Raw genomic sequence first — 27,614 nt, 5'->3', positions numbered from 1 at the left:
TACACACAGGTATTAGTGGTGAAGTAGCTTATGGCACCACTGACTGCACGACCTTATGTGTGCTTACGTTTAAATCATTAAAAACAGAAATCAACCTACTTCCTTGGACAAAGATCATATACTAGTATGTAAGAGTTAAAAGGTCTAAATGGGGGCTATTCCCTGCTGGTAAGGACTCTCATGAATGGGTCCTATAAAATGCCATTATGCTTGCTTAGGAAGATTTTACAACACTTTTCAACTGCATTGAGGGCAGGAGCAAGGTAAGGCTTGTTTTCATTTGTATCACTGGAGCCACGAGGGATAGCTGGCACACAGTAGGTGTTCAGGGAGTAAGAGTTGGATAAATGAATGACCACAGAGATAATTTGGAGGAAATCTATTTTATATTATTCACTACATGTCTTACATGCAATGGGGAATAAACCGGACATATAAGTAAATAAGCATTTGATATGCCAGTGCTGGTCACAATTAAAAAAAATATTTTGTAAGGCACCATGTGGCTAGGCTAAATTCTCCTCTTTATGTAAAACAATCAGTCTGCTCCACCCTTATTTCCTATGTTCCGTGAGTCTGTACCATGGATCGTATATGAGCAGTGGACAATAATGCTGCTTTGTTGTTCCTTGGCGTGAACCCTAAGTTAATAGTTGTCCCAGGTCTGGTATTGTGTGGCTTGCTAGTCTGTCGTGCAGGCTTAGTAATAATTACTGTGATCTTTAATGATAACAATTCTTAATGAGTATTATTATTGTTAATAATTATTATATTTAATAATTACATCCAACACTTATTATCTTTAATAATAATAATTAGCACATGGGAACCAGTTGCACCATTGTATCATCTTTAGAAGAAAAATCTAAATCTGTGACCTGGTAGTTTGCAGAGTATCTGTTCCCACCCTCTGCTTTGCAGATCAGAGTGAGTCAGGAGGCTTCTAGTGTCTGGGCAACAGGGAGGGGCTTCTAGAGAAACTCCTCTGCATTCTGTGTGTGAGAGGCCATACTTGCACGTGTCATTTTACACAGAGGTCTTATTTTTATTGTGAAGTGCCATCATCATGAACAGCCAGCCCATCTTCCACCTCCCCCATCTCTCCACCTGCCCACTCATCCTTCATAACCTTTGATTTTTCTTGCACGAAGAGAAGACCTGGAGCAGATCCTTACTCTGTAACATACTAATTTGTGTCAATTATGTAGGGCAGAGTCCATGTTTATTACTCATATGTTGGTAAAACTTTGATCTTCTTTTGCCATGGCTATGTTTAGATTTAAATACCTGTATGGCTTTTTAAAAAAATAAAAAACATTTTATAAAACACCTTTGGTGAATTAAACATTTTTTAGCTTTTCACATATTGATACAAAGGAGAGAAATATTTCAGTGACAACAGATTTCAACAGATTTTCAACTACACTAATTTGTTTTATTCTTTAGGGTAGTTTACTTCTTTTCTTTGAAAACCATGCAGAGATATTCCTTTCCAGTGATAACTGGTGTTATTATATAAAATAATAATTTTTTTAAAAAACAAAGTTTCATATTTGTATGTATATTTTGACATAAATTAAATGTCAGTTAAGACTTACATGAGCAGGGTATTTTCAGGTTAGTTGATGGCCTGTTTACCCGGATTTAGAAAAAGAGAAGATACAAGAGGGGCTTCTTTTAAACTCCTATTGATTTTCTGGTACATATTCACATAATAGCTTAGGACCATTACTAGGTATCTTACAGCATTTCTAGACAAAAGCAGATCTGATCTGAAAATACTAGTCCTGATTAATAGTTAATGATAGGACCATAGATAGGAGGATGCTAGGGTCTGGAAGGTCACTTTGATTTCACCTGTGCGCCGGCTGTGAACTTGAGGTCTCTCAGTCAGGACACCTCTGATTGGTGTGCTCCACTTTTTAATGACTAGACTCTGAGGGCTTCTGCCACTGCTTGGGGCAATTCTGCTGCAGTCTGATAGTAATAATGGAGGGAAAAAACCCCCACAGTTTTCCCATTAGGCCCATCTGACTAAGAGGCTTGTTTAATCCAAACCACTGTCCACAGATGATAACTGTCTCTTCCCTTCTCATGATGACTGGGGTTTGCTTTGTAATGTTTGTGTTTTGCTCTTGGGTTTTGTCCCTGCAGGTTTGATGATTCCGGTCTTTTGTGTGGTAGAGCAGTTGGACGGCTCTCTTGAATATGACAACAGGGAAGAACACGCGGAGTTTGTCCTGGTTCGCAAGGACGTACTTTTCAGCCAGCTGGTGGAGACCGCGCTCCTGGCCCTGGGCTACTCCCACAGCTCCGCGGCGCAGGCACAAGGTATTCTCGCGTCTCCCCTCTCCTCCCCGTGCCTCGGGTGTGTCATGATTTGAGGAAGAGTGTGTTCCCCGAAATAATTCTCCAAACAGGGATCGGAGGAGAGTGGTTACATCTAACATCTTTCCCAAACAGTGAACAGCAGGATGTTTCATGGAGAGTCTGGTTTTCTGGTTGCGTTGGGAAGCATTTGACCAGTACCTCTAGAGCCACCAAAATCCCATTTCAAGCCATCACTTGCATTTCAGAGTGATCATCATGGGTTTTGTTTCATTAATAACTCTTATTTTCTCTAAGTCCCCAAATCAGTATTCTCAGAGTGCTGAGACATTTGACTCCTAACTTATCCAAACTTTAATATGTGAATTATAAGCTTTCAGTTTTCTAAATTTATTTATTGCTTTGGGCCTGCCGCTTTTGCACATTATGATCAGCTTTTAGTTAAATAGAAAAAAATGTATGCCTCTTATATACTGTACTTTTGTATCTTTGAAAACCTCTCTGTAGTTCTGATGTGGTCCATTCATTAAAAAAAAAAAATGCTCAGTGTCTTTGTGATCAATTCATTTTACCTATTTAATTAAATATAATTAAATGTTAAAATTGCATCATTATTTCAGTGTGAATTGTACAGCACTGGGGAATCCATTGTGAGCTTGTGTTGCCCATTGTTCTTTTATGCCAGATAATTGACAGAACAAATAGCAAAAATATCCCCAAACCTTGGAGAATGGAAAAATAAATTTTTGACCCAATGGAATGATTATCTTTGTTTTTTAGCTGAAATTATTGAACTGTATAGATTATGATAATGGTTAGAACTAAAGGATAGAAACAAGTGACTTCCAGGTCTTATTCCATATATTTATTTCCTTTATTACTGTCCTTACTTAACATTCGTGTATGTGCCATGGATTTTTGCTACTTTTTCAAATGAATTCCTCTTTATGTACTTCCTAAGAACTATTAGTCCAAGCCTGTATTTATTGAGAGAAGGAAACTATGAGAGATTACACAGTTTATAAAAAGTTACAAAATATGGTGACCAAGGACATGGGATTTAAATTCCCCAGCTCTTGACTCTGATTTTGTAAGCAGATTATTACTGTTTAAAAAAAGTTTTAATTAAATGTTCAAATTATATCTTAGTTCTACCAAGAAAGCAACTCATCTGAAACCGGGAGGTCAAGAATGTTTTCCCAGGGCCGTGGATTGTTGTGAGTTGAAGTGCAGTCTGAATCCCAGCACTTGGCCTGTCTGGGTGCAGTAATACATACAGCTGAATCGTAGAGTCCGCTGCTTTCAAAGCAGCGTGATAAGGGATGATTCATTTCCTTTCCCCGACAACTTTCCTTCTTGTGTGAGGGATTCAAGATTTGATCCCGAGCAAATTGCATACTGGGCACCACTGCTTTTATTTCATGCTATGTACCTAAATGAAATAAAAGAATCCCCCCCTCCTTCCCCCACCGTAAACTTTTCATGCCATTTTAGGGATATTTTTCTCTGAATGTAAAGGTCATTGTATCCCACTGCTTGCATCCTGGTGTGCCAGCTTCCTGTTTGACAGGGCTATCCATCTCAGTTAGCATGGCTGCTCAACGCGCCGTGAGCTCACATGTGGAGCACAGAGCACTAAGTGGCCAAGATTTGATTCTTGGCACATGCTCAGGGAAGGGGCTCTCAGGAAATTTGCACGAGGGAGCCACACTGTTCCATTCAGTGGTGTGGACTGAGAGTTTTGCTCACCAAGGTGAGATCCACTAGCAAGAAATATATGGTCTACAGTGGAGGATTAAAGAAGAAAAAAGTCAAAAGTGAATATTTGCTTCCCCAAAGTTTTTGAAAGCCATGGTTAAAAATGACTAAATATTAACACTTTTTAAAAGTTGAATCAACATCCTGAAGGTGCTCTAGATCATGATATAGTTTATTTTGTAGGTGAACAAGGGTTTTATCGCTAGGTCCTGTACTATAATTTTACAGAGGGGGAAGAAAATCACAGTTTGTTTATTTTGTTTTAAATTAGATTGCTGATCTCTGTTTTGGGTAAATGGAAAAACTTAGAATTGTTTATTTGGAAATGAATGTATTAGATCTTTGTTGTCATTCAGATCATCACACTTGTGCATTTTGCTGCATATTTATTATAGATGAAACAGAATGCATGATAAGACAGGTCGTTCATGTGCTAGAGAAACAGCAGAGTGGGAGGAATCTAGAAAAGAAGGCAGAACAAAATGTGACTGCATATCTGAGGCCTGAGGTTTTATGTGTCTAGTTTTTTGTTTTGTTTTGGTTTTATTTGTTTGTTAGTTTAGATAATTCCCCCAAGATGGGAAAGTCATTGGGTGACCTGCTAGCAAATGCATTTGTGGCAGAGAAACTGAGTGTTTCTGAACCTCTTCTTCCTGTGTTGGAAAAGTTGGGCCAAACTAAACTTCAAGGAGAGCTGGTTTCGTGAGCCTATTTTACAAATTGAGACTCTTGAAATGTGATTTTTCATTTTGACGTGACCAGAAAAGAGCTTCATTAATTGAATTGGAGTAGTATTCAGATTAGCAATGTCATTATTTTGGAGTGATACTCATGTTCCAATGAGAGACAGCATACCCATGTTCTTGTGAGCATAGTATAGTCAGTTTCTTTTTCTGAGATGGCATTTCCTCCAGGTGAGCTGAAGAGATTTTATTAAGAAAGAATATTTGCTTATAAAGAATGATAGAAATTCCACTAAAATGGAATTTAGGGGTTGCCAATCCTGCCCCCCCCTCCCCATTTTACAGTACCTTCTTTATTTGAAGCCAGATATTTGGACCCAAGAGAGGATAAGGGCACAAGATAATGTCATAAATCATGGGCATTATGTTTTTAACTGACCTAAACCCTCCATATCCCAGAACACATACCATTTACTCTCTGTGATTCTCAAGGATATGAGATGCAGGATTCATCTAACCTGCTGTTTTGCATATGCAAAAAGCCTAAAGATGGCAAGCTCTTGGCTTTTTCCGGAATAGGTAGCCTAAAGTCTAATGAACAACAAGCACGTTTTATGTTATATGTTGAACTATGAGTCAATATATGTGGATCAAAAGTAGTCTTCCAGTCTTTTGGAAGAGGAGTATTAACCTAGGGAACTGCTCTGCAGTAACCGTCCCCCACTAAACTCTTGATTCCCTTTATTTGTCTTTCTTGTTTCCTTTTCATCCTTTCAGTTTTGCTCCATAATGCTTTTGGTAATAGTCATGGGCCTCTCTGCATTGTCGAGAGAGTTCTTTATCTCACTGATTAAGTAGCTATTTGTACTTACCAAGGTGGTTGGTGGACTCTGGGAGGTGGCAGTGATGGCAACGTGATTCCTCACTGTGTACATTTGACTTAATTTGTAAATGGATATCGTATCTTTTTCCTGCTTCCTATTTAAAATTTATTTTAAAATTTATATTAAAATTTATTTTTGACAAGAAAATTTTATTTAAGAACAAACATGCTGAACAATAAATAAGCAAAAATCCTTTCTGGCTGGTTATTTTTGGGGTCATGAGTATGTAAAAGTCATGAGTTCAAGAGGAAGTGTTGTTAGTCACCAGTTTTTCTTATTTGTGTTAGAGTAATTAAATGTATATAGTCATTTAAAATGATGTTTTTAACAAGTGACACAAAAATGCGTTTAATACAATGTTATGTGAATCAAGCAGAGTGCCAAATACAGTCTCAATTATATAAAATTTCACTTATATGCATAGAAAAAAACAAAGGAAATATATTAAAATATCAACTGGGTGGGTAGTGGGATTATGTGGGATTTTCTTTTTTTTCTAATCAGAAAAAAAAAAAGTACGAAATTCCACTTCCTCTATGAATTCCTCTCTGAATAAGTGGGAAGTTGTTATTTCCACCATATTATCCAGTTTTGATAAACAGTTCACTTTGTCCCTAATTTGTCCATAAGTGTGAAAACTTGTACATGATACAGATGCATTTCTGTTGTTTTTTCAGTTTAATATTAAAAAAAGAATCAGTAAGTCATTAATGAGCCCCTGTGATGTATAAAACAAGGGATTTCTTAGAGTTTTTTTAAAAAATTTATTTATTGAAGTATAGTTGATGTACAAGGATTTCTTAGAGTTTTAATAGTGCTAGGTAACATAAATTGAGCAATTGCTATTTGTCAGACACTATTCTAAGAGATTTACATGTACTGACTCATTTAATTCTCATAACAGCTCTTTGAAGTAAGTTATATGTTTCCCATTTCATAGATGAGGAAACTGAGGCAAATAAAGAGAGCGAAGTAACTTTCCCTGGTGCACAGGGCTAGTGGGTGGAAGAGTTGAGATCTGAAGGCTAGTTAACCACCTCCTGAGTCAGAGTCCTTAACCACAGGGCTGTCCGGTGACAGACCTGATCACTGGGAATGTAGACTTGGGGTAGGAGTCCATTCTTACTTAATGCTTGTTCTTTTGCTCTTTGACATAAGGCCTGAAAGGCAGGACTTTTTGGATTGGGTGCTTACTAAATATATAATGATTATATTTATTTGATAATGATTACGTATATTCAATAATGATAAATTATATATATTTCATTTCCATGATGAAATATATAGAGATATTTCTTCAAGGTAACTGAGACAGATTTCATTAAAAACAGGAACCTCACAGAACTGTTTATTGAAGCCAACTCCTAAAACTAAAAAGCAGGCCTACAGTAGGTTGAGTAATTCAAATATACATTTTTTGCTTATGAAGCCAAAATGATTCCTGATATGCAAATAAAGCATATTCCTTAGCAATTCTCATCTTCAAATTAATTAATTCAGTAGTATGAAATGCCTGCTGTGTGTCAGTCATTGTTCTAGGTTCTGGGGATAAAGAACTGAAAAAAAAAGTCTTGCTTTCATGGAGCTTACAGAGAAAAGTTTAGTATGTGGATGACGAGTTGATTTTCACCCTCTGAGCTCAGAAATATTGAATATTGAGGCTCAGAGAATAGAAATGCATATAAAATTTGTTTACAGGTCTGGTGCTAATTTTTAACTAAATGTTCATTTTACTCCTGAAAAAAACACTTAAGAATTTCTCTTCCTCTTGTTAGCTTTTGGAAGTAGATGACGAGATGGGAAATAATGGGTTAAAACTTCTAGGAAATCTTACTTTGCTTTATTAAAGGAAAGCTGTTTATTTGCCTCTTCTGTCCATTGTTGTCTTCATTTTAAAAATAGGCCTAATGTTGGCTTTGATTTTTATTGGTGAAACTCTTCCGCTCTCACAGGCCCATTTCTTCAGAACACAAGGGTGGTACTTGTGCTAGGCATTTAGTCGATGTTAGAAGAATGAACAAATGAACTTGAAGATATTTATTACTCTGGAGAAATATGGATTCCTAAAAAGTGCCAGTTTACTGTCTTTAATTATTAGATTTGGACTTATGAACTGGAAACTATTCTGTTCCCTTATAACAGAGTGATACATAGCACAATGTGAAGTCTGTAGGAATGCAGTAATTGTTTTCTGACTGAATGAAAACAGTTTTTAAGGTTCATTTTTGCTAAACTTTATCCATGAAGAATTTTTGTGTGTGTGTATCACTGTGAAGTTGGCTCCCATTCATTAGCTATTTTTATCAGAACTGAAATATAATTTAACTCCTTATTGATCAGCTGTCACCATTTCCAGGTTATTCTATGTCATCATTCCATAGTCAGTGATGTTTTGGCTATGCTCGGTGTGACAAAACACTCCAATAATAACTGTTAGACTCAAAGAAGTAGTTATTCAAAGGGTACTTAGGGGATTGCTGAGATCCAGATTCTTCTGATCAAAACTTAGAGATGTTTTGTCAGTATTTATCTGGACCTCATCTGTTTGAAGGCATTGTATGTAGGGTGAATAATTTCAGTCTATGAACTAGATACTATGATAAGAATAAATAGAATAAGATTTAAAACCAAAGCAGTGAGAATATTTATATAAAAAAGAATGGAAGTAGCGTTCCCTGTGCTATACAGCAGGTTCTTATTAGTTATCTATTTTATACATATTAGGGTATATATGTCAATCCCAATCTCCCAATTCATCCCCCCCTGCCCCCGCTTTACCCCCTTGATGTCGGTATGTTTGTTCTCTACATCTGTGTCTCTATTTCTGCCTTGCAAACCAGTTCATCTGTACCATTTTTCTAGATTCCACATATACGTGTTAATATATGATATTTGTTTTTCTGACTTACTTCACTCTGTATGACAGTGTCTAGGTCCATTCATCTTCTCTATACAGTAGAAACTAACACAACATTGTAAAACAACTATACCCCAATTAAAAAAAAAAAAGAACTACCGTATAACACAGCAATTCCACTCTTGGGTATATATCCTAAAAACACCCCAAAAACACTAATTCTAAAAGATACATGCACCCAATGTTTATAGTAGCATTATTTACAATTGCCAAGATATGGAAGCAATCTAAGTGTACATCAACAGTGAATGGATACAGAAGAGGTGGTACATATATGCAATGGAATACTACTCAACCATAAAAAGAGAACGAAATTTTGCCATTTGCAGCAACAGGGATGGACTTTGAGGGCATTATGCTAAGTGAAATAAGTCAGACAGAGAAAAACAAATACTGTATAATATCACTTATATGTGGAATCTAAAAAATAAAACAAACTAGTGAATATAACAAAAAAAAGAAGCAGGCTCACAGATATGGAGAACAAACTAGGGGATACCAGTTGGGAGGGGGAGGGGCAATACAGGGATGGGAGAGTAGGAGGTACAAACTATTTGGTGTAAGATAGGCTCAAGGATGTATTGTACAACACAAGGAATATGGCCAATATTTTGTACTAACTAAATGTAAAGTAACCTTTAAAAATTGTATAACAAATTTAAAAAACCTTTTTAAATAAAAAATATTTTATATTAAAAAAAGGAATGGAATGGCTTAATTTATGTATTATTTATTTATTATTTTATATATTATTCATTTATTAATTATCATATACTTTCCAGTGGACTAGCTCTACAACATACCACATATTGGGAAGAGCTTTACATAGAAGCTACTGTTAAGGTAAATTTCATCGTTAGAAATGAATACACTTTCATTTTAAGTTATTCAGTGCTTGAAATGCTCTGTTCTTAAATTAATTCTCTAAAATGTTTTATTATGGGAATATATAACATATACAAAGTTGAGAGACTAGTGTATTTAATACTCACAAACTCATCAGCTAGGATCACCAATTAGCAATTTATGGTTGATTTTGTTTCATCTATGCCTTACCCGTTTCGCACCTCTCTCCCACTGGATTATTTAAAATAATCCTAGACCTCGTATTTTGTCCATAAATATTTTACTAAGTGTCTCTTAAAGATTATTTTAAAAACATAACCACAATACCAGCATGACGCCTAAAAAGAAAGATAATGATTCCTTAATATCATAAAATATCCAGTCAAGCTTCAAATTTTCCTAATTATTTTATATATATGTATATATTTTTAGTGTTTATTCACATCAGGAACCATACAACTCTATACATTGCTCTTGGTTGATGTCTCTTAAGTCTTTGAATCTGTGGGTTTCCCATTCTCTTAAATTTTAAAAAATTCTAAAACTTATGTTTGCTGCTTTAATTCAGAGTTATTTTTATGTTGCTAAACTTAATGAAAACCCTAATCCTATAAATGCCTGCAAATACTATGATTTCAAATAAAAAATTAATAAGCTCAATCATAACCTTGGAAAGGAATTCAGAAAAATCACTTTTTGTTTTTCTTTTTGAGAGACGATAGTTAAAAGACATATGTTGTCTAGAGCTGAAAGGTTTTTCATGTTCTAAAAGTTTGACATTCTCCCTACTGAAAATGTTTTAAATGATCTCTTGCCTTGTCTTTCTTAGTTTCTTTCTTTGGTTCTCTCTCTTTTTCCACGTTTTCTTCTTTAATTAAACTCTTATGTTTGGGAGACTCTCAGAAGTTTTTTTCTTCATAAGGGCAACGTTGAAAAAAAGGTACATATTTAGAAATTTTAGGCCTTGGAGCAAACTTTTAACAAACAAGCTGCTTTTTACAAAATTCTGTGGCTCTCAAAAAAGAGCTAAAATAGTTACCCAAAATTGCTGTTAACCATGTTTCAACCCTCATTAGAGCTGGATGGGCCAAAATATAAAACACTGGCTGGGCTGACACAAATCTCTAACAAGCCCCCATGCTCTTCCCTCCTCTGCTATATAAAATTAAATATTCATGTATGTGTGTGCATACATATTTGTTCACCGGCACATAGCAAAACCTGAAACACTACTTTTTAACTAAATGCCAGGGGAAAAATCATGCTCATCTTACTTCTTTGTCTAATATATACTTAAAAATGAATATCTAATACAAGTGTTTATAGTTCTGTATTCCTTATATTTGTTTATATTGTCATAAATATGTTATTTAAAATATATAAATGTGTAATTATGGCTCGTTTAAAGGTCAGCTGATGGAATTATTGTCTACAGGTAAATTTGTAGAGGGTGAACACCCCGTCCAGTTTGATTTGTGGAATGCCTAGCTGTTGGGTAGGAAGTACTTGATAAGAAGTGTTAAGGGCAGTGAATTAAAAAAAAAATCTTATCTCACTTTACATCTGACCTTGCAATTTCTGCCAGAATGTACAGTTGAAAAAATCATTATCAGTGGAAATAATTCATTTAAAAAAACAGGCTCATTATTTTCTCTATTATGATGGAAGGGTTTAGCAATGTTTACAGTTATCTGTTTTGTTTGGGGCAACTGGCCATGGTGGCCATTAGCTTTGGTGTATTTTTAAAACTGCTTAAAATCCTTCTTTTTGGAATTTGGGCATTAATACCTATGACCTGGAGGGGACTGATCATCTTAGTTCTGCGTTTTGACATTCATGTAAAATGATCCAGGTTAAACAGATTGACCCACAGTGATATATAACTTTTATTTAATAATTAAAGTATGTCCCATTAAAAATATATAGCTCTTGAGGAGTTATGAGTAGGAAACCTACAATCTAAAACTGGTGATACTCTGATACAATTTATATTGTGATTAATTTTTTATTCTATTCCCTTCAAGAGTATAACTTTCTTTTACTAATGTATAGATTTAAAATGCAGGGTAGAGTCATTTGCTGAAGGCCCACTCTTTTTGTGCTTTAAGAAGATGCAGTAGCGATTCCGTTAAAGGAACTCATTTGGTAAAAAGCACATTCAATAATGATACAATAGACAGTGCTGTTACCTTTTGGGTAGATCCTTTATATTTAAAGCTCTCCATTGGTACAACTCTCAGTCTTGGTGCTATACTAATCATATTCCAACTCTTAATAAAATCTGTTTTGACAATTATGATAAACAGTGAAAAATTCTTGGCCATAGAGCATTTTGTAATATTCAAACGCTTTTTAAAAACTCCCTGCTTTCTTTTTTTTCCTTTTTTATGTGGATAAGAGCTCTGTCATCTAAATCTTGTAATTTCAGTTAATTCTTTGCGAAATTGTGAAATTTCAGAATCGTAGGTCCTTTTACTTCTTATTTTAGTGTACATTTTACTTTATACTTTGAATGTCCAAATTTTCTCAGATACAATTATAATTGTATTTAAGCATTTTTATGGGATATCGACTCCACAGTAATTCATTCATTGCATAGTGTCAGTTGGTGGGCAGCTTATTTGTGACTTATGTAGGCACCTTGGCACACGAAGAGGAGCCCTGCAGTATCAGGGGCACCTACTGTCTGCAATGTGACAGAGCTCAGAGGCGGGCTGTGGGGAGGCAAGGGTACAGAGCAAGCGTGCAGCTGGCCGTTGGTCACTCAGAGGCTCCTTGGTTTGGTTTCCGAGGTGCCACGTAGATTTCACATGATGGTGATGAGCATTTAAAATCCAGTGCTTTGAAAAGCAATTTTTTTTTTTGACAGTAGCTTTGAGAGTTTTAAAGAGTCTTATATCAAGGTTCTACTTGCTCAAAAGCAGTAATTGGCAAAATTATTTGTGTGTCAATGAGGGAAAACACAAAGGTTTTTCCCTGTCTGCCCCTTTTTGGTTTGAAGAAATACCACCCAGGACAGAACCGCGAATCTGCGCTCTTGTTTTACAAGCTCGTTACTCGGGTTGGAAAAGATCGCTGCAGGCTATATGCAAATAGTGCCGAGGTTTCTCTCAGTTTCCAGCTCCAGCTCGGCAGAGAAATGCATCCAACACATTCTTTCTGTCGGTTTTGTAAATCAAAGAATGAGATGCTGGAAGGCTCATAGCACAGTCAAACCTCTGTCCTCAGTGATTTGGCTCTACAAGGCCTAATAATCTCCCAGGTGTGAAAACTGGGCCCACCATCCTGGGAGCCAAGTTAAGAGGGTGGTCTGTTCTTAATCAAAAGCTTTGACCAGTTTTACCAGCTTAAGGTGATACTCCAGAGCCAGAGTAATAAATAAAAATTTAAGTGTCGTGTTTTATTATTATGAATACAGTGATTCCTTAAGGGAAGGAGGAGACTTCTTTGAAAGGGCGTCTGCTTTAGATACTCTGCAAGGGAAGAGAGATATCAGAATTATTTGGGAAGGAAGCACTTTATTAAGATCGTTAGTCTTTTAGAGCATCATTGGAAGAAGTGTAGTTGAGTTTTACTGTTCCTTTTTCATGGAGAGGAACACAATACAGAAACTTCTAAAGATTATACCTTAATTTTCTGGTTCTTTCACACACTATGATATCATTCATTCACTTAAATATTTCTTGAGTGCCTATTATGTGTTGGGGACACAGTGAAGAATCAAACATACAATGCCTCCGCCCTCAAGATACATTCCAGTAGGAAAGATAGAAAATAAATTATAAATATATAATAAAATGTTTGGTAGGACCTGGCAATAAGTTATGCTTATGTTGACTCTGTTCTCTCAATCTTGTCTAGAAGGAGGTTTTGGCAAGTTTAGGCTTCTGGAAAGTAGTCGTTTAGCCAGAACAAACTTGAAGGTTTTGAATGGGGTTTGAGGATTAAAAATAAAATGATGTAGGTACTGAAAAGGGTAAGCCTCAGTTTTCTGAGAAATTTACCTATTTGGACTATCTCATGTTTGGAATAGGATAAATGTAATATGTCAGAATTAGCTTAGATTAAGCCATAGTTTAGTTTTTGCGAGGGAAACTGAAACTTTTACATAATAGACATGCTATGAATATATTTGATAGAGTTAATATTATTAACTGATTAGTAATATTAAGCTCTACTATTTATTTACTGCTTCTTATACACCAGGTACTGTTCTAGGTGCTTCACATATATTTGCTCATTCAGTCCTCATAATAACCCCCATGAAGTACATGATATAATTATCCACATTTTACCAATGAGGAAACTGACATTCAAAGAGGTGAACAGCTTAGCTGACACTAAAAACCAGCTTCAGAGAATGTGTACTTAACCAATATCCCATTCTGTGGCATTATATTTGTAGCCTGCCAATTTAGTCTAGAATTCAAACTAATAGTAACTATATTTTACAGGCATAAACCAAAGATTGACATTTTGGAATTGGTAACTGAACATATATATGTTTAAATTGAGTGGGGAGCTTGTTTTGAGTTTAAATAACAAAATTGAACTTGCTGTCTTGGGATGGCATTTTATGAGAATTTATTTTGTGAGACCCCCATTTTTGTATACCTAAGCTCCTTATAAACTTATAAATTAAAAAACAACTTTTTCTAATAACAAACTAGTGCTTGTTAATTATAGAAAACTAAAAAATACAGAAAAAGGAAAAAGAAGACAAACCGCCCCCCCGACCCCCCCATTGGACCAACCACCTAGAAATAAATGTAGGTAACATTTTAGGACACTCCTCTTTAGTTACAGTGCTAGGCATTTTTTTACATAGTTGAGGTCATATATGCAATATTTTCATCAGTGGTTTTTCACTTAATATTATAATGTATAATTTGCATATTCTTTGTTATTATTTCTAATATTTTATAATAGTCAAGTTTTTGGTTTTCAAAGCAAATGTGAAAGATTCATTTTCTTTTGATGATCTAGAAGGATTTAGGAGTGATCAGTAAATTAGGTGTTAAGCACAGACACTGTGCCTAGGCCATGCTGGACAATCAGAGTGACCAACTCCACTGTTTATGTGAGAACATAGTTATCCTTTGAAAATAAGTTTCTTGTAAGTTATTTCATTGCAGGAACTTCCCTGGCGGTCCAGTGGTTAAGACTCCAAGCTTCCAGTGCCGGGGCCGTGGGTTCGATCCCTGGTCGGGGAACTAATATCCCACATAATGCGCGGCCAAAAAAAAAAAATGGCTAAGTTAGTTCATTGCAGGTGAAAGGCTGATTATTTAAAAAATAATTTTGGCATTGACCTGCTTTCTTCCTTACCTCTGCCTTGTGGTAAAGAGTTAAGTTTTTTAATGTGGGAGAAGAGTTAAAAGACATTGTGTCATTCAGGAAACCTTAGTTAATTGATTGCATATTTTGTTTTTATAATAGTCTCGTTCTTACCACATTTTGGTCATTCTCCTCTTTAAGAAACACATACACCGCATTGTGTGGGTTAGTTACTGAGCGCTTACTAGTTTCACAATGACAGTCCTGTGTTAACGATGTCCCTTGGCCCAGGAATTAATAACTGATGACAGTTTGTCTGTTTTTTAGCCTCTGGTTTTTGCTCTGTGCAGTAAGATGGAGATTTTCTGAAAGAGTCATTGGGGAAAACTCATAGGGAAGGTTTCCTCCTGTGTTTGAATTGATTGAGCACAGCTCACTATGGGAGGTAGGGAATTTGTCAAACAAATCATGAAAACTCCCAGGCTTGCAGGAGCAATGAGCTGTAATCCCTTTTTGGTGGTTTGTTTCTAGAGGACCTCAGATCCTGCTGGGCATGGGAAAGAGATGATCATCTCTCCGTCTCCCTTCTGTATTTTATAGTTCTAAGACTGACGCAGCTTCTTTTCATGGACTTCTCTGTAGCTTAGAAGGTGTGAGATGGTCCTAGTTACAAGTCAAATGTATTTGTCCACCTACCCTGCACCCTTTCCTAACAGTGTCATTGGTACCATTCCGATCATCTCCCTTTTGTGTGCTTTTCTGGAATCATTCAGCTCACACTGAGGTCTGTCCTCAGAGGTAGGGACCACTCTCTTCCTATGTGATTATGTTGGTGGCTCTTGGATAGAGAGAAGTATTTGACTGCAATAAATATTTAGGTGGGTTTTCATAATGGGCATAGCAAGGATTGGTCAGGATTTATGTAACCCAAATCAGATAATAGATGTTAAAATGTACTCATGTGACCAAAAATATCAATTCATATGAACAAAGAGTTTTAATTATGAAACCAGTGTTTTATCGTGAGATATCTTACATAACACATGAAGTTATAATTTGCTACTATTTTCCTTTTTTCACTTGTAACCCCTAGTGGATATTAAAATGCACCCATTTGCAGTTTAAACAAATGAAGTTAAGATCAATAACTGCTTTTCTGTCTTACTTATTAAAGGGAAATTTCCTGTTGTGACTAATAAGATTATGAATTTGTCTGAGTCTCTCAGCAGATACTAATTCAGCCAGGTAAATGAAAAAGAATAGGCCCAACTCTGTTGTAAATCAGGGTGATTAAAACACTTACGGGTGTGGTGTGTTCCCCCAGGAGACTGAGGTGTCATTTAGTACTTGGTAAGGAATCTTGGCTGCATTGTCTTGAAGTTTACAAAAATAACCAATTTATCCCCCCAAAAAGGACACACCAATAGGATATTTTTCTCTTGTCTATCATTGGAATACCTCGGTATTAATCAGTAAGACATAGTTTTGTTATGTTTTCATGTATGTTTAGTCCTTCAAAAAAAAAAAAAGAAGAGTGGTGTGCATATTGTTGCTAATTATAGTGCTAGTGAACACAGAGCTTACTGTGTGCCAGGCATGTGGCACATTTAATGCTCACAAACCATGTGTGGCATAAGTACGATTATCTACATTTTACAGCTGAGGAAACTAAGGCAAAGAGAGGTTAAGTGAATTACCCCAGGGCGTCCAGCAAGTAAGTGATGGAGCCAGGATTCAGATGTTCAAACTCAGGCGTTCTGCTTCTTGAGACAGTGGCTTAGTCACTATCCCCTGCCTCTCTATGGCATCATTAGACATTGTTGTGATAGTGAATATAAATAAAAGCCTCTACAAGGCCTGATATAACTAGACTAACTCATTAAAATGCTACTTATTTTCCCCTCTTTTTCCTTTATTTATTTATCTTTTCTTCTTGTAGTAGATTGGGAGACAAGAACGCAAAGACATTATGAGTACATTCTACTTAATCTGAAATATTTTGATGCTTCTGGAAAAGTGAGATGACTTAATTTCATATATAATTGCATGAGGAATTATAAATTATGTTTTCTAAAATACCTATGACACTAAACCACAAAATGAACAGATAAAACTGATTTGTTCTCTGACAAATCAAGATATATGGCAGTGTTTTCATTGCAAGTGCCGTTCGTGGGGATGCAGCAGCTGAGTGTGCTACAATATGACACAAACGTTCCCAGGCAGCACTACTTTCACACGGGCATCCCGAGGTGATTTACAACCTGTACTAAAAATTTTTTTGAAACAGTGTCAGGCAAAGCCCAGGTTGAACTTCTAAAGTCATGGAATGCAGATATATTTTTCTAACTGACCTTCTTTAGCATTAACTTACTCTTCAGAAATAAGGTTGTTTTATCCTGTGGAGAGAATGTACTATTTTCAGGGCCCTGGGGGAGTGACATTTAGAAAATTCTGTCTTAAGCGCATTTAATAGTTTCCTGGAAGGTATGTGTTGTTCTTCTGGAGGGTAATTTATTCATAGTAAGACTGAGTAATAATTCCTTTTTCTTCCCACTGGACTAAAAAGAGTGTTTTGTAGGTCTCTGTGTGGTGAAAGGCTAAAAACTCAAAATTTGGATGTTGTGAGTTCAAGCACTTCTCAAAGGACCTGTGTCCGCAAGCTGCCACAGTCATTTGTTTGCCCTGAATTTTTAAAAGTCTTTGAAATGTGTGGAACCAAAATAGTTCTGTTTGTAGTACTAGGGAATCTGGGAAAATAAGTGTTGTCTTCTGTGTTGGAGAGATTGATAATGGGTTGATTGCTGGTAGCACCTAATCATTGTGTTGGTTTTGTTGGGCGGTGATGGATTTTTCACTGAGTCTGCCAAAATCACTCACCTGGTCCCTTTTGTGATCCATGACAGGTGATTTATGATGGGTGGGTAGGAACAGGAGGGGAGATCAGATCTTCGGGTCAAAGACAAAAACAGAACTCCATAAGGCAGATCTTGGTTTATTTTGTATGAGATTCCAGCCTGATGGATGAATTCAGACATAACAGGAGATGTTATTGTGTATCACTAATACTTGTATTAGATGCTTTATTTAATGTTTTCTTGTTGGGTACATTTTTTATTATGTGTAACAAAAAGGTGGTTGAAAATGGTTGTCCAATTTAAATGTGAGAGTTTATTAGACAAACCAAATCAAACAACAAATAGTATTGTACAACACTGTGAGGATGTAGAAGGAAACCAGGCTAAGTTTTGAAAGTAAAAGTCACTGATAACGTTTCACAGTTGTACATTAGTTTTAAAAAAAAGTTATTTAATTTCCAACTTAACGAACATAAATGGTTAAAAGCATATGGATTTCCCAGTTTTTCTTTAAGACATTGTTAGGAATTGCTCGTGGTGAACAGTTGATCAAGTGTCTCCTGTCAGACCAGCTGAGAGCTATCTAATGTGGTGGGACAGGGCCTTGGGCCTCCAGTTCTGTGTCTTCTATGCTGCTGCTCTTGTTGAGGACAGGATAGTAGAGTGTGTTGTTAGGTGTTGTGAACTCGGGAGAGTGACTGCTGGCCTTTTAATCTTGCTTTTACCACTTCCCAGCTCTGTGACTCTCTGCCCCTCATCCTCATCTATAAAGTAGGGGTAACAGGGACTTTCCTGGCGATCTAGTGGTTAAGACTCCTTGCTTCCACTGCAGGGGGTGCGGATTAGAACCCTGGTCGGGGAACTAAGATCCTACACAGGGTAAGAGCTGGGTACCTGTTAGTTGCTAGTATAATTACTATTGTTATTATTATTACTTTACAAAGCAGAAGCTAGACATAATGTGTTAATTTCTTTTGTTTTCTGTGGTCTTCATTCATATAGCCCCTCATTCTGAGATTCTGGATGTGAATTACCAATATTATTTCCGTAATCATTTTGATTTTCTTACAGTATAGGAAGAATAGATCCTCTGATATTCATTGTGTTTTGATCAACAAAATCCTATTCCATGGCTCTGCATCAACTTGGAAAAGAATTGATTTCTTTTTTTGTAGACAAAGTATTCTGTACTACATTGACTCCACTTTCTTCAAAGAATTTAATCTGTATTTTATATATGCTGACAGAAATTTTATAAAATTTCTTCCCCCAAGTCATCTGGTTGAAATTGTGTATTTTAAAAAATGAAATTGCCTTATTAATAACAAATTTAAAAAGTTTTACATTTCACTAATGGCTTTGTAATAAAATGAGCTAGTTTTTAAGTCAAGTGACAAACACTTTGTGTCTGTTCAATCTTCTCCTTCTATAGCGTTCTAAATCTCAAGTTACCTCAGTACAAATGCAGCTTGACTACAGTGAAACCATCTAGTTTAACACAGCGTTTCCACAGTTGGATTGAAAACGAGGCTATTTCCCCTCTCATTCCTCTTCCAAAATAGTTGTTCATATCTTTTCTTCTGATGTGGTTCCACTTGTGGAACTGCCTCAAAGCAAATCTGGGGCTGTGTGCAGCAGAAGGAATGTAAATGTTTTCCCTGGGGACACATTGTCAATAGGTATTTGTGTCCTAGAAAATTTGAATGTCATGTTACCTTTGAATCACGTTTCCTTTTCATTCTCCTTCCTGGAGCATCTCACAGGAGATAGCTTCACTTTGGTACACTTTTACCTGGACTAAATGATCTCAGCTTAAAGAAAAAAAAAGTAAATAGTGATATTTGTGCGACTAAAGAGCCCAACTAGATAAAGATATTAGGTCACGTTATGCTATATATATTCAGTTACGTTGCAGTGTGATGCAGTTAGCTTGTAAATAGGGCAATAAGAAACGAACCGGCAGTGAACTCCAAAGTAGCAGTTTTAATTTATTGTGATTTATTAATTTCTTTCCCCTGATTTCTGTAGTCTTCTTCCATTCTCACCGTTTCTCTCCCTTTTCTTAGTATTTAAAATATTCCTGTCTCAATGTTACTCTTCTGATTACATAAGTCAATATTTCTTTTTTTTTCCCTTAATATTGTTCTTTTGGGTATGCCAGATCCAGTGTCAATGTGAATAAAATTCAAAGTTTAAATCAGAAAAAAAAAAATTCCTGTCTCCCCTCCCTGCCCTTTTTTGAGCAATATTCTATTATTAAAAAAAAAATTAAGCATGCATTTATTACTTGTGGGGAAATGCAGCATTTGAAGACCTTTTCCCTGCCAGCTAGTAGATGTGTGGTCCCACTGTGTTTTGATGTGTGTTTATTTTAATATTAGAATTACCAACTGAAAGCTATTAATACGCTAAGAAAAGTATAATTATGAAGGTAAATCTGTATCGAAAATTGCATGGTGTACCTCAAAGTCAAATATAATTATTAGGGGATAGTCTCCTATTTGATAATTATCCATTCATAGATTTGTACATAAAGTAGTGTTTTTAAAATTGTGTATTTTTAAAATTCATTCAATTTCCCACAAAGTATAATCCACTAGATTTTAAGCAAAATAACCCACTTTGGTATAATAGAACCACACCTATATCGAAATAACTAAAACACACTAAAATAGAAATATAATGTTTCTTCTGCCAAATATTATGATGACTCCTGCCAAGTCCTGGTGCCCACTGCCTTCTGGATCCAGTTGTCCTATTTTTAACTTTCCCGAGTACTCACCCCTGCCGAGGCCTGTGCATATGACAGCTACCTCTTTACCCTGTGGCCATTTGCAGTGGCAGTGGGAGCAGCGGTGGTGCTACAAGTCGGCTGACAGGCTTGATGGGGCTGGGAGCAGCCTGCAGAGAAGGGCAGCTCACAGGGAGTGGTGCTGGGCCTGGAGGCTGCCCTCAGAGGGCTTGGAGAGTAGGATGGAGTATCAGGTCAGGAAGGAGACAGGCTAGACCAGGAGGGGCACAGTGCAGGTGTCACGGGGACTAGCTTCGAATCGTAAAGGTTTACGTGGCCACCACAGACCTGTGGGGGAGGCATTAGAGAGGTAATGGGTCACTGGACACCTAGCAAGCACAATCTCATTTGGGGAGTGAGGGATGAATTCATTTAACGCAATTTCTCATGAATGAAGGAGTCACCTTCCCATCAAATCAAATATCTACAGATTTTAATGCAATTTTGATATTGGTGTATGTTATTAATGTTCATTCAGTTACTTTTTAGCCAGCATGCATTTAGTATTAAATGCTTGTTAAAGCAATATCATTTTTAATTATAGTATACATAGTAGCTAATAAGTTAAAACAATACTATATAGCACCGTCAGTGATACATATGGCTAATGATTAGCAACTTTTCTCAGAGATTTACAGTAATATTGATGACTTAGTCTCCATTCGAATTAATAGTGTATGTAATAGTGTACTTTGTTTTAGCTTACTTTGAACACTTACTTGGCCATTGGGCAGATGACAAACTTAACTCTTCTGGTGTTTTTTTCTTTTTGGCTGTGCCACATGGCTTGTGAGATCTTAGTTCCCTGATCAGGGATTGAACCCGGGCCCACGGCAGTGAAAGTGCTGAGTCTTAAAACCGCTGGACCACCAGGGAATGCCCAAACTTAACTATTCTGTTACGGAAGGTAACATTTTCTTTAGGGACTTGCAGTCGCGGAGCTAGTACGAGTTATAGTAACCCTGTACTGCGAAGAAGGACAGCATGTTTCTCACTTAAGGTCCTATATTTTAATATGTAGATTTTATGGCTCTCATTCTTATTTGAGTTATTTTGTTTTTTAGATTGTATTCAAATTGCACAGGCTCTCATCCTGTAGGTTTTTCCTCCTTTTACGATTCCCAGCTTTTTGCCGTCTGAACTGAATGCTTCCTCAGTATTGCTGAGGTGTAGCCTTTACTTGATCACAACGCGCTGTTCTTCTGCCCTTGGCCACCACGTCCTGCTCTTTACCCCTGTCTAGCTGCCGGGGATCATTTCTGGAAGGACAGGTGTGTGCTGACGGATCCCTGCTCCTGCTGGAATCGTTCTGTTTCATTTGTGATCCACAGGGAGAGCAGTGACCAGCTAGAGGCTTTTCTTAAGCAGAAGCCACATGGTGCTCCGAATGGAAGGTTTTTGCAGACTGGGGTTTGTTACAGGCAGGAGAGGCTGGCGCAGGAGTCTTGAGTGAGCGCTTTGACACACCGAGTAACAGCCCATTATCACTTGTGCTGGTGTCAAAACAATACCGCAGTTTGAAGTGCAGCTCAGCTCACTCCTGCTGTCACACATGCTCCCTCGTAAGTCATTAGAGTGTTGGCGTGGACTCTTTCCGGGAGCAGTCAGAGATGCATTAGGAGAGGGGGAAGTGTTTATTAATTCAATTTAAGGAGTGCTATTCATCATCTGCTCTGTGTCAGGCACTGTGCCGGGGTTGGAGGTGGGGCTTCCATGCCAGAATGACAAGGTCCTGCCTTCAAGGTGCCTCTTGCCTAGGAGAGCACACGAGTGCAAGGGCTGTCGTAAAGAGTAATCTTGGAGGGGGCAAACAAAATTACTTTGAGAGTTCAAAATGGGGAGAAATCTTACCAGGTTGGAGGGATCCATTTAGACTGATGAGGGAAGTGATATGTGAGAGGAGCCTTGACAAGACTGTAGGATTTTGATGGGCAGAGATGAGGTGAGAGAGGCAGTTGGCAGGGAGTTCTGTTTAGCTGGTAGGCAGGATGTGTTCAGGGGCGATATCAGGACTCAAGAATCTATCATAAAGAGCTTTGGATGCCAGGTTGAGGAGTTAATGTTGATTTAGTGGTCTCCTGCTTGAGACCTCCGCTGAAAGGTTTTTGAGTCTGGGCAACGCTATGTTAGGAATATGTCAGTGCATAGTAAGATGTTAGTTTAGGTATTAATCAGTTAAGATTGCAAGTGACTACATGTAGCAGAAACTCTACGGTGGTAGTTTAACCAAATAGGGGCTTTATTTGTCTTACGTAGTGACCAATCCAGGATAATACAGTATTTCCCAGTGTTGCCAGGGACACAGCCTCCAGCTCTCTTCCTGGCTTCTCTTCTTATGTTTGCAAAATGGCTGCTGTACCTCTAGACATCCAGTGCAGATTCCAGGCAGGAAGAGGGTGGGGAAAGAAGGGCAAAAGGCCAAATACCTCTCCTCATGAAGCTCTGTCTTTATTATTCTGGAAGGGATTTCATCCCCTAGGACTTTGTCATTTATCTCAGTTTCAGGTCTAGAGAGCCTGGGAAATCAAATTTTTTATTTGACACAGTGCTTCTAAGAAAAAAATTGGGATTCTTTGGGAAGAAAGAAAGGGAGAGTGGATATTGGGTAGATAAGTAGCAGTGTTGGCCGCAGCTTGTTTGTGAATCTATCGTGGGAAATCAGGGAAGACTGAGAGCAGAGGGGCAGAAAGCTAATCGTGCCAGCAAGGATTTCTGATTAGATTCAGAGAGAAAAACTTCAGAGTTTGGTTTCAGTTTTAGGTTTGCTTAGTGAAAGACTATGGGACAATGAGTTAGGGAAACTAGGCTTTAAATCTGGCATTATTAAAAATGCATGTTTTTGAAGAAGTCACTTCTCTGAACTTCAGTTTTCTTATCTATAAAATTGAGGACTTCAAAACCTGTGAGCCAAAATCTATGATGCTAAGAAATGATTGCAAATGTGCTTTTGAATACTATTTTCAGATTAAACACTGAGTAAGTTATAAAAATAAACATACGGATTATGAGAAGATATAAATTTTATTTAGAAATGTTTTCTTCTAATTTGAGGAACCAGAGAGCTAGCAAAAGCATTTCATGTATTAATTTTAAATAAATTTTTTAAAACAACATTGTAATATTCCTTGGCACTGGTGTTTTCTGTTATCAACTATACTTGCATTTAGTTACTGTAAGGGAAGTAGGAGATAACAGATTCACCCCTGAGCCCCTGCTCTAACAGGATTATTTATAATGTGACAATTTATTACACAGTCTTTTCCTGATAAATAGCTCAATTACATTCTCCATGTATTTTACAGTTCCATCTGGGACAGCTCGTACCATGCAAAGCGAACTTGCACAGTTTCTATTTTTCATCTGTGACTTGTTCCCGTTAGGGGAGGTGTTGTCTCTTTTGATCCATCCCTGATTTCCTCCCAGACCCACCATGACAAGGTACACATGCCTAGCTCAGATGTGTCCACATTGTTTTAAGTAAGGAGGGAGATTCAAAGAAATAGAAAACCTGGCCGCTGCCCTTGAGGGACTTATTACTTAGTTGGGAAGAGAAGACAAAGACACATAGAATTGAGAACAGTACAAAAGACGAACTAACGAAGTGCTGGAGCAGGCATTGTCGTCTCTGTGTGTTGGGGGGTGGGTGTGTGTTAGTGGGGCGAGCAGCCATATGAGGGGTCCTTTCCTGGCTCACTCACTTGCTTACTCTCTCACCTTTTTGGGGGCTTTTCTTCATCATTTGTCCTGAGAGTTCTTGTAGCTTTGATTTCTCCCTTTCTGTCGCCTCTTTCTGTTTGGTCTACAGAAATGCTCAATCAAGACGGCCCCAAACTGAAACAGAGATTCTCAGTATTTAGTCCCTGACTCAGGCTACCACCATATTCTATCTTTTCCTTGTTAAATGTATTCAAAGTTTGCATCACTCCATTCTTCTCATCTAGCTTCCATCCATCTCAAATCACTTTTCACAGTGCTTTTCTAGTCACCAAATTTAGGGGCCCCATGATCTAGCTTGTCTTCTTTTCATCCCCTTCCAATCATGTAACGGCTTGGGTTTTCTGCCCTCATTCAGAGCTGAATTTCTCATTGTTCCTCAGATGCACCATATTCTTTCGTGAATCTTTGTCTTTATGCATTTTCTGAAATGTTTGCTCTCTCTCCAGGTTACATGGAACGCTTAAGAACCGATTACAATTGTAGTTTTCATCCTAGGAGGATCATCCACTGTCCATTCACCAAATAGCATTAATTAGTGCTTTCTTCTCTATGCTCCTAGCGCACTTATCTTTGTAACAGCAGTTAGCACGATAGATTATAGTTTATCTGTTGACCTATCTTTTCTCCCCTGGTCTGTGAGTTATTCTAGTCTAGAGACCATGTACTATCCACACCCACTGCTTGCCATACAGTCCATATTTTTGATACATTATAATCACTCTTATTGCTAAAATACTGGCTTTAGAGTCACACTGCCGGAGTGCATATGTTGACTACCACTTGCTTGCTTTGTGACATTGAAAAAGTGTGCAAACTTCCATGAACCTCAGTTTGTTTATCTGTAAATAAGAATAGTACCTACCCTCATAATGTTGTGAGGATAAGATGACATACAAGTAATGTTCTTAGCATAGTGACTAGAACATGGTAGATATTCATGTTAATAGAATATTTGTTAAAAAATATGTTAATAAATAGAACAATACTCATTTGGTGGTAATACTGTCTACCGCCTCTTTCACTTTTTGTTTGAATGTAAATATAAGCAAGGAAAATTAAAGGGGGTTGTCATGCATAAATATGCTGGGTGAGCTTCTGGATGACAAACTCTACTCAATAAAGATGAGATCTTTATCATAAAAAGAAAGAAACTACACAAGATCAGTAAATGCCATTTATTAGCAATTACTATTTGGGCTTCTTTAATTAGAAAAAAGCCGCTAGGCATCTAAGATCACTAATAGAGCTTTAGAAGTACGAGGCACAAAGGACTTTTATGACTTTTTAGAAAACTTTTTATTTTTGTATTTACAAAGGTGAATGTAAATGTTTTACCAGGCCTTAAGTGTATGTTTTGATCTACTTTTACACTTTTTAACTGCTTATAGTAGGACAATTCATCATAGGTTTTAACACTTGCTTTTATGATAGCCTTATGATGTCATTCTTGTGTAGTACATTGCATTAAAAAATAAAGTGACCACCCTGAGAAGTCGGTTAAAATAATGGAGCATTCATTCTTCTTGAACTGCAGCCTAAAGTATTCCATAGTTAAAGTTATAACAACATGCACCGGGAGGTCAGTTTTTCAGAGTTGTCATCTCCCTTCAAGATTGGAAATTGGTAAAGATGACAATCCCCAGCATTCTTTGTCCAATTCTTTGGGAAGATGATACTGGAAAATACTGAGTTCTGATAAATGAGACATTAATCGGGCCTATTCTGACTGTCAGGTTATTTGCATTGAGGAATGGGTGGGTGATCTGTAATAGAAGTTTAACTCAAATACCAATTGAGATGAGAGTATTCCGCCCCAGGAACAATGGCTCGTTTTACAATGTGGCCACAAAATTCAGCATGGTTGATCCTAGCTGCCTCAAATATCATTAAACTAATCTCAGAGCCTGGGATTAAGTTTGGCTGACCAAGTGTCCTTTTCAGGTCAGAGTTCAAGGAGTCCTGGTAAAGTTTCAGGGAGCAGGGAAGACAACCTGCTCTTGATATATTTTCAACAAAGATTTTGTTCTACAGAGTTTTAACAATCCCTCAAATACCCTTAACTGCTAAAATAGCACAGAGAAAGGCAGTTCATAGTCTCTAAAATAGTCTGTTTACACAGGTTATTAATGACTCTGGCCTATAGAGTGTGTACAAACCAAAAAGAAAAGTCAGTGGGGTGGGGGATGGCATTGATGGAGAGAGAGGGAGCTGTGCTGACGCACTTCCTCTCCGCTTCATTCTTTGCACTCCTGTGATTAAATCCAGACTTAGCAGCGGTATCATTACATTGGGAAGATGAGCCACAGACTCTTTTGAAGTTGAATTTCTTAACATTACCCCCTGCAGTAGAAAGGGCATTCGCACTGTGACCAATCTTTAAAAACAAACCAATGCTAAACAGCATGCATATTTTAAGCAAAGATTCCTCCTTTATAAAAACTTGACATTTGTTGCAGGTGGTGTTATAACACCATGGTATAGAAAAATCAAGTTTTGATTTTTTTAAGTAAGGTATTGAAAATATAAAGTAGGCAGAGCTGTAGCGCACAGATTAATTTAGCCATGATAAATGTGTTAATCCACCATCTTGTCCATGGAAAAAGCTATTCCTCAGGGAAGTGGTATTAACTGTGCAATATCTTATAGCTGAATATTGCTCTGTAAAATGTTGGAGATTTACACACGATCTGAATTCAGCTTTCTACCTATTATTTTATTCAATGCCTTTTGTACATCAATAAATCTACTATAAATTCCCTCCCCCTCCAGTGCAGTGTGGATCACAGCTGAGTAGCGTGTAGGGCTGCCTGTGAAAAGGGAAAAACTGGAATGGACTCTTAGGATTGGGGTTGAGCCCTAAAACATAATTAGAGATCATCTCTTCCCACCTCCCACCATATTCAGGAATCTCCTCCAGTTTCTCTGGTGGAGTGTTACTAGCCTGTGCTTCTAGGGATGGGGAACTCACTCCTTGTCGAGGCTATAGATGTCTGTCACGTTGCTCTAGTTTTATCATTTCCTGAGGATTGTAAAAGAAAAAAGGAAATAGTCTTCAGACAGAGTGTACCAATACTACTTCCTTTGTAGGACAGCTCAGATATTTGGAAAGTAACGATCATGCCCTCTCTAAGACTTCCTTTCTGTCGGCTAAACAACCACAGATGTCTGCGTGTATATTTGGTCCCTTTTCTATCCTTTCATGCTCTGTATCACCCTTGTCTTTGGTTGCTCTCTAGTTGTTCATGGCCCTTTGAAACTAACTCATCTCATTACCTCACATGTGATCTTGACTTTCTAGAAATGCATTAATTGTTTCTGGCAGATATTCACAGTAGTGGCTCATGTTGAATAACCTTAATGTAATCAAGATTTTTGTTCTTTTGTTTTTTCCTCAAGAATTTAGAGGTCAAAATTTATATATACATATCTGTCATATATATTGTATATATATCAGTATACATGACACTAATATATTAATTCTTGGTAAATTTCATTTTGCCTTATTTATTCAAGTGTTAATGGCCCGCTGAGATAATTTTTTAATTAATTAATTAA

General features: G+C 37.1%; 1 protein-coding gene and 1 long non-coding RNA gene across 6 annotated transcripts in view; one reads left to right on the top strand and one right to left on the bottom strand.

Annotated features, from left to right (window-relative positions):
* The window catches only part of SATB2 (SATB homeobox 2), a 192,684-nt gene that overhangs the window by 27,799 nt on the left and 137,271 nt on the right, over positions 1-27,614 (top strand). For all 5 annotated transcript variants that reach the window (XM_059928421.1, XM_059928420.1, XM_059928422.1 and 2 more), the window contains one exon: positions 2,155-2,331. In XM_059928421.1, coding sequence (XP_059784404.1) covers positions 2,155-2,331 — 177 coding nt within the window. The remainder of the gene's footprint in view (positions 1-2,154; positions 2,332-27,614) is intronic.
* Positions 17,627-27,614, bottom strand: part of LOC132368617 (uncharacterized) — a 29,905-nt gene continuing 19,917 nt past the window's right edge. Inside the window, exons 3-4 of the long non-coding RNA XR_009504139.1 lie at positions 19,267-19,362; positions 17,627-17,710 (exon numbers count right to left, since the gene is read on the bottom strand). This is a non-coding gene — a long non-coding RNA (uncharacterized LOC132368617). The remainder of the gene's footprint in view (positions 17,711-19,266; positions 19,363-27,614) is intronic.

The sequence above is a fragment of the Balaenoptera ricei genome, chromosome 7 (assembly GCF_028023285.1).
Source record: "Balaenoptera ricei isolate mBalRic1 chromosome 7, mBalRic1.hap2, whole genome shotgun sequence".
In the NCBI taxonomy this organism is placed as follows: domain Eukaryota; kingdom Metazoa; phylum Chordata; class Mammalia; order Artiodactyla; family Balaenopteridae; genus Balaenoptera; species Balaenoptera ricei.
Note: the sequence above shows the minus strand (reverse complement) of the source record. Positions and strands in the feature narration are given on the sequence as shown.